The sequence below is a fragment of the Aplysia californica genome, unplaced genomic scaffold (genome assembly GCF_000002075.1).
Source record: "Aplysia californica isolate F4 #8 unplaced genomic scaffold, AplCal3.0 scaffold00851, whole genome shotgun sequence".
In the NCBI taxonomy this organism is placed as follows: domain Eukaryota; kingdom Metazoa; phylum Mollusca; class Gastropoda; order Aplysiida; family Aplysiidae; genus Aplysia; species Aplysia californica.
Window position 1 is genome coordinate 9394 of NW_004798121.1, and position 7911 is coordinate 17304.

At 44.3% G+C, this 7911-nt stretch overlaps 1 protein-coding gene across 1 annotated transcript; it reads left to right on the forward strand.

The window, feature by feature from the left end:
* Positions 1-266: 266 nt before the first annotated feature.
* Positions 267-6670, forward strand: LOC101846170 (oxysterol-binding protein 1; the record flags this gene model as incomplete). Its single annotated transcript, XM_013088986.2, is given in 6 exon segments — positions 267-512; positions 932-1049; positions 2966-3165; positions 3637-3806; positions 4687-4907; positions 5503-6670. Coding segments are annotated over 6 exon segments (1101 nt in total), but the record flags the coding sequence as incomplete, so codon positions are not given.
* Positions 6671-7911: the final 1241 nt, after the last annotated feature.

Consider the following 7911-nt stretch of genomic DNA (forward strand, 5'->3'; position numbering starts at 1 on the left):
AGAGAGAGAGAGAGAGAGAGAGAGAGGGAGAGAGAGGGAGGGGAATGATTTTAAAAAATGGGGGATTTTCAAGGCTGGTCATCCACTTGGCCTGGTCCTCTCGTGGAGATGAATGTTAAGATAAGGACATCCCACCTCACAGTGCTGAACCAAACAACTGTTAAAATAAAAATAGAAGGGGGCTTGCAAATCAAGTACGCTTGGAAAAAATTAAAGAAAAGAAAAACCCACCCCTTAAAAAAATAATCTGTACCTTGTTCCCATAGGTGAATTTCAACGAGCCGCTGTCGATGCTGCAGCGTATCATGGAGGAGTTTGAGTACTCGGAGATCCTGGACCAGGCGGCCCGGTGCTCAGACTCATGCGAGCAGATGGCCTGGGTGGCCGCCTTCACTGTGTCGGCCTACGCCACCACGCTGTTCCGCGCCAGCAAGCCCTTCAACCCCATGCTGGGCGAGACCTTTGAGTTTGACCGGATGGACGACCTTGGATGGAAGGGTATTTCCGAGCAGGTCCGCTTGTTTGTTTGTTTGTTTGTTTGTTGTTGTTTTTAAAAAAGTTTTGTAGCATCTGTGGTGCAGTGGTTAGCCTGTAACAGTCGTAACTGTAAGGTCATGGGTTTGAATCTTGGTCAGTTTTGTAGCATCAGTGGTGCAGTCGTTAGATACAAGATTTTTAATTGTAAGTTCATGGGTTTGAATCTTTTCCTGGCTGAGACTTTGAGTCCATTTGAATGACACTTCTAAAAGTATTTACTTCCCTTTGCCCTGGAAAATGCATATGTTCAATGATATGTGAAATGTATGGCATAGATATATGTCAAATTTTATGTAAAATGTATGGCAAAGGCGTATATTAAATGAAAAACATGTCAAATGTTATGTGCAATGTATGGCAAATACGTATGACAAATGTACATTGTGTTTCGCAGGTGTCCCACCACCCTCCCATGCTGGCAATGCACGTGGACGGCAGGGAGTGGAGCACATGGCAGGAGTTCACCATGACCACCAAGTTCCGCGGACGCTACCTGCAGATTGTGCCTATGGGTGAGTGGAGGAGGGGGAAGGAGGGGGAGGGAAAGAGAGACGGGGAGAGGGGTTGGAGAGGGATGAGAGGGGGGGGGGGCAGAGGGAGGTGGGGTAGATAGATGTCACCAACCACCGCAATAGGGATAAGAGAGAGAGATGCAGAGAGAGAGTATTTGTTTCGCCAGTCTAGTTAGGATGCCTGTGATGAAATGGATTAGTTCTTTGTTTGCTGTATGCGAAAGACATTCTTTCGGCTCTTGTGTGGGGAAGTTGATTTTGTCATCTCTCTCTCTCTCTCTGCTGGACTCACTGTATCCCAGCCACTCTGCTCATTGTGACTCTCACTGACTGGACTGTAGTAACCTGCCTTGTAAGTCATCTAACTTTCTCAGCCAGATATTACTGACAATATATATTTTTTTTTTTAAAGTTTACCCCCCCCCCCCCCTCTCTTTCTCTCTCTCTCTCTCTACCACATGCCATAACCTGTGGGGAGGGGGGGGGGGGAGGCTGGTAATTATGATTATAATGGTAATTTTTCCCATACTATTAATAGTAAAGTTATATTCTTTTTAGGAAGATTGATCAAAATGATTATTATTGCCATTTTCTGTTGAAATTAACATGGCTGTGATAGAATCTTTCTTTCTTTTTTTTTTTTTTTTACTTCACCATGCTATACCAGCTTCTGCTTGTTGTGGTTGTCATGTTGAAAATCCGTGCAGCTATCATCATAGTATTGATTTCCTGTGTTGGCCGTCAAACGGAAAAGTCGTGAAACTGTATCACAGTATCAACTTCCTGAGTTTGTTACTAGTCTGAAAAGGGGTGAGCTATCTATAGCTTTCACCGCTATATCGCATTCCTGTATCCATCATCAAACATAAATTATGGCGAGTATATTATACTGTGATATAAAATCCGTTTATCAAATTCTTTCAAGGTGTAAAGTATATTGGCAGCGTCATGTTTCTGTGTTTGTTATCAAGCTTTTGAGGATGGTTAGAGGAAACCACTGGTAGCTCCTTTTTATACCTTTCCCTGTTCTGTTGCTGTCTGTCTATCTTGTCTTTTCCCAGCCCTACACCACCTTTATTGTTTTGAGCTCACAAGGTGTTCGCGAAATGAGCTGCTTTTAATTAATTGTTGTGAAGTATTTGGTAAAACCTTGATTTTTTTCTACACTGTGTGTTTATGACTTCCAACTTCAAGTGAATACAACTTTGGAAGCCCTGATGCTAGAGGGTGATTGGCAGGTGCTCTGATGTGGTTTATTCCTTCTTTCCCTGCAATCGTGCATAGTCCTTATCTCTCCTCTTTTAAAAAAATGTTTGATACTCTCTTGTAACACCTTATCTTCTGCACTCATATCATCTTATTGTGTTGCAAATACAGTAAAACTCTTACCAAAACTAAAGTTGCTAGACTAATTCTGTTTTCTCACACTTATAGGGTTTGAACAGAACGTCTATCGTCTTTATCTCTCCCCTTCTTTTTTGTGTTTACTTTCTTGTAACACCTCTAATCGTAGACACTTATGTGACTGTATTGTGTTACAAGTGATGTAAAACCGTTACGAAAACTAGCGTCTTTATCTCCCTTTCTTCCTTTTTTATGTTTGTTGGTCTCTTTTAATACCTCTAATCTTCAACACTCATATGACCTTACTTTGTTGCAAGTGCTGTAAAACTCTTAATGGGTGGTTGGCAGATGCTCTGGTGTGGTTTGCTTTTTCTTTCCTATGAAACATCTTTCGTCCTGATCTCCCCTTCTTCTTTTTTATGTTTGTTACTCTCTTGTAACACCTCTAAACTTCTGGTGCTCATATGACCTTATGCAGTTGTGAGTGCCGTAAAACCTCTACTAAAACTAAAAAACTCTTACTAGAAAACTAAATCTAAAAACCAACTAAATGTCCCCTTCTGTGTTGGCAGGCATCGCCCACTTGGTGTTCCACAAGTCTGGCAATCACTACACGTGGCGTAAGGTGACCACCACGGTGAACAACATCATCGTGGGCAAGCTGTGGGTGGACAACCACGGGGAGATGGACATCACCAACCACCACAACGGGGACAAGTGTCACCTCAAGTACTCCGCCTACAGCTACTTCTCCAGGGAGAACCCTCGCAAGGTGAGGGGCAGGGAGGGAGGGAAAGAGAGGGAGGGAGGGAGAGAGGGGAGGGAAAGAAAGGGAGAGAGGGGAGAGAGAGAGGGAGGGAAGGAGAGAGGGGTAGGGAGATAGGGGGGAGAGACTGAGAGAGAGAGAGGGAGACTGAGAGAGAGAGAGGGAGACTGAGATAGAGAGAGAAAGAGTGACAGAGGGATAGAGTGATAGAGGGAGGGAGGGGGAGAGAGTGATAGAGGGAGGGAGGGGGAGAGAGAGAGAGAGAGAGAGAGAGAGAGAGAGAGAGAGAGAGAGAGAGAGAGAGAGAGAGAGAGAGAGTGTCAGTCATTGTATCAGTATAGTAGAATCAGCACTGCTCAGTGTAAGACCCTGTCATATGTCCCTTTTCACAATGGTGTATAGAGGAGTCTTACACACACAATAAGCTGTTGAAATACTGGGTATAACCAGTCACTCTTTCTTGTATGCTTTGACCAGGTAACTGGTGTGGTCACTGACGTGTCAGGCAGTGCCAAGTGGGTCCTGACGGGCACCTGGGACAACAAGATGGAGGGAGCCCAGATCATCCATGTGGAGGAGTCCAACAAGGGCAAGCCTGTGTTTGAGACGGGCCCACACAAGACCATGTGGAAAGTCCGGCCTCCGCCGTGAGTTCTCTGATTGGTTGTCTGTTTCTCAGTGCTTTTGTCAGGTCTGCCCTGTCCGTCTTTTGCTGGGTGTAGCTGACCACTGCTCATCATTTTGCCTCTTTCACCCTAGTATTGGGTATAAGCCGCCAAGAAAAACTCTCCACCTCGCTACCTTAGAATTACAAAGTTCTATTTGCTCAGTACCTACTTTTTTAGAAACTTAACGTAAAAAATGTTGAGTTTCACAACATGTCAAGCATTTTCGAATGTAATTCTTAGAATATCTTGATAATGACTCTCACTAATCTTACGATTTTTATAGACAGATGGGATATTCGGTTTTTGACCTCATGGTTTTAGTAATTAAAAATGTCAGATAGAACTTTGAAATTTTAAAGTAGCGACTTGTCACTGTTCTTGGAGGTCTTCTCCTCCTCCAGCTTGCTATGTCCTTCATGCCTGAGATCTGACGGAGCTCACTGCTGGAGGTGTCTTATCCTCTGTGTGTATTGTGTCTTGTTCATGTGGGTGATTGGAGAGTGTTAGTTGTAGATTTTCTTTTTAGTTTTTGTTGTTGTTTTCTTCTGTCTTTCTTGCCCTGCAGTTGGGTGGAAGATACCACTGGAAGGTCTGACTTCTTTCCTTCTTTCTTTCTGTTGATTCAATAGAAATTGAAATTTCTTTGCTGTCAGCTGGCATTTGAAGCTATGAAATCTAAATTTTGAAATGTGTAATATGATTAATTTATGTATTGTCGAACTTTTATCGTCCTTATCTCTCCTTCTTTCGTTTGTATATTACTCTCTAGTGACAACTCTAATGTTTGACACATATATGACCTATTTATGATGCAAGTGCTGTAAAACTCTTATTGAAACTACTAAAACTGAACCTCCAGGCCCGGTGCGGAGAGGGTATACTTCTTCAGCCAGCTGGCCACGGAGATGAACGAGCCGGAGGAGGGCGTGGCACCGACCGACTCACGACTACGGCCAGACCAGCGGATGATGGAAGATGGCCGCTGGGATGAGGCGAACCGCATGAAACTGAGGCTGGAGGAGAAACAGAGGGAGGTGCGGAAACAGCGAGAAGGAGAGGCAGAGCGTGCAAAGGCGGAAGGTAGGTTCTGAACTGAACATTGCTATTTTTAGGTTAAAGTCTAACTCTATTTCATGCCAGGGTCAATTCCATGTCTGTGTGCTCGGGCTAAAACAGCACCTGGACATGGATGGCTGGTGCCTCTATAAATAAATTATTGATGGTCTGGTCTGTGTGCCCGAAACATATTTGTGTGTTCCATAGACCTATATGGGTGCTCAATTTGAGGGCATTTATTTTGTTTATATTGTATCAAATGTGGTCATAATATATACCTCAAGGAAGGAAAATGGAGAAATACGTGAATAAAACTGAAATAAGAGATGACATAAAATAAAAGTATGCACTGTGGAGGTGAGACATGAAACAGTTGATGACAGGCATATTTATGATACATACATGGAATGGATTCAATAATGTCAAAGATGTTATTTATGGTCACGTATGCCCCTGAATGCTCACATAATTTTTTTATTGCTTCCTTGATAATTCCTAATCGATACTCCCGCTTGGAAATGTTTGATATCCCTTACGTAATGTTTTCCAACTAAGCTATCTCTTTGTCTCTTAGGTAATGTTTTTTCACCAGGTAATGATTTGTCATCCTCATCCACAGGTCGGGAAAATGAACCCTACAAGCCCACCTGGTTCCGCAAGGAGCGTGACCCGACCACCGGCGCCCTCATCCACATTTTCAACAAGCAGTACTGGGAGTGCAAGCAGAGGCAAGACTGGCAGCGATGCCCGGACATCTTCTTGTGATCTCACGCCCCACCCCAAGCCCTCAACCCCGCCCACCCAGACCCCTGCCCCCCCAACTCCAACCCTGACCCCTGCACTTGACCCCCGACCCACCCACCTTTTGACTGCACATTCTCTTGTTGAAGTCAGGAACCCACCCACACACCCACCCCTGCACCACCTTCCATCATCACAGCAGCCATTGGGAGTTGTCTGTATATGCAAGCCCGCAGAAAGAGAGGGACTTGCTGTATTTGAGGTCAGCACTTTGTGACCGACGCATTGGGACTGTGGTTGAGCCTTATTGGCTGAGAGAGACTCTTTCCTCCCTTTAGACAGACATGTGAAAACAACTCTTCTTATTTATTGGATATAGTGTTATTCTGAGAGCGAAGTGCTTGGTTTGCTGGAAAAAAATGAAATCAGAATCGTGCATATCGAAATATGGGATTCGCACGAAGGACGAGTAGTGCTGTAGCGAGATGGGTAAGCAGTTGTGGAACAGAACTGGCGCACAGCGACGGACATGTTGGACGATGCTTATGTGCAGTCTTTTCTCCGATTTGCTGATTTGTCGAGGTGGTGTGAAGAAAGAGTCTATCTCTTTCTGATGACCTGAGCTGAGCTACTCTGAGTAGGTCATGTTGTTCTGCATATTTTTGCTGTCCCTCCACCCCTCCTCCCCCTCCTCCCCCCATTGTGCGGTTTTGATTGGATATGGCTGTTTCAGCCTAACATGATAAGGGTGTGGTCATTGTTCCCCGTGATTCAAATAATGTGTTTCTTGTGATAGGTCTCTCCTGTGAGTTCTAATTTAATCAGTTTTACCTGCGTCGTCGAGGGAATAGAGAGGAAACCTGTGGATGGTCAGGGCGTTTGGAGGCAGTGCTTAGACTAAGAGTGCTTGTTTTGTCTGGCGTGAATAGTGAGTGTGGGTGTACTTGCCAGACTAGGTGTAGCCTGGTCTGTAGCCTGGTCATGAATGAGAAGAAGAAGAAGAAGAAGAAGAAGAAGAAGAAGAAGAAGAAGAAGAAGAAGAAGAAGAAGAAGAAGAAGAAGAAGAAGAAGAAATGATCGCGAAAATGTAGCCTGGTCAAACTGAGCCTTTCTTTGAGAAAGTTTGCTCTTACTCGACATGAAAGAACACAGACAAAAAGAAAGCAATTGTCTGTTTGACGAGAATCTGTACTCCTAAATTGTTGGGACTCTGTGTATTGGAAATGATTATACTTTATGTGATTTACTGGCCTTGAAAATGTTTGTTTTCACAACAGTTTTTTTTTCTTTTGGGTAGCTGTTTTGCCAGTTGTTGTTTTTTTGGCCAGCTTTTGACAGACTGCAAGGCACATGGAATATGGATTTGACCTGCTTTTCTTTTTGGGTTTGTAATTTTGCTAGCGACTAATTGTGAGTGTGTATGTGTGTATACGTACATGCACATATACATGTGTGTGTGTGTGCATACGTGCATGTGTGCGAGTGCGTGCGCGTGTTTTAGTACACAGCATGTACATTGTCATAGTCTGCTGGTGCTACAGTTTTGGACTGTGTGTCAGGAAAAGCTAGAAAGAGATGATATTGGGCTAGCCCTTCCAGTCCGACCCTGACCTTATCTTGTTCTCTTGGGGATTATGTCTTTGCTTTTTAAATGTAAGACAATAGCCACAAGTGTCTATATTGTCCGCCCCCCTCTTCTTTTCTGTCTCTGTCTCTGTCTTTGTCTTTGTCTCTCTGTCTCTGTCTCTGTCTCTGTCTCTGTCTGTCTGTCTGTCTGTCTGTCTGTCTGTCTCTCTCTCTCTCTCTCTCTCTCTCTCTCTCTCTCTCTCTCTCTCTCTCTCTCTCTCTCTCTCTCTCTCTCTCTCTCTCTCTCTCTCTCTCTCTCTCTCTCTCTCTCTCTCTCTCTCTCACACACACACACACACACACACACACACACAGACACACACACATACACACACGCACACATGTACAATCACACTTACTTAAGGCTTGATGCCTTTCCGTAGTGGTTTAGCACCAGATCTGTAGACAGAGGCTTGTAGAGCCCACAGGTTGCACACACGTTTCCTCTCTTCTTCGTCTTGTTGATCTTTTACATGTCCCCCTCTCATCTTGAGGATAATTTATGTCACCCTCCGGTAGAAGATGACTCGCATGCCATTCGCACGAGAATCTATGGTGGTCAGTTGTAGTAGATGTGCTGCACTGGCTCTTGGTAGGTGGACAGTAGGTCTACAGTTTGAATCCTCCGTTGTGTGTGTGTGTGTGTGTCGCTCTTTGTGTA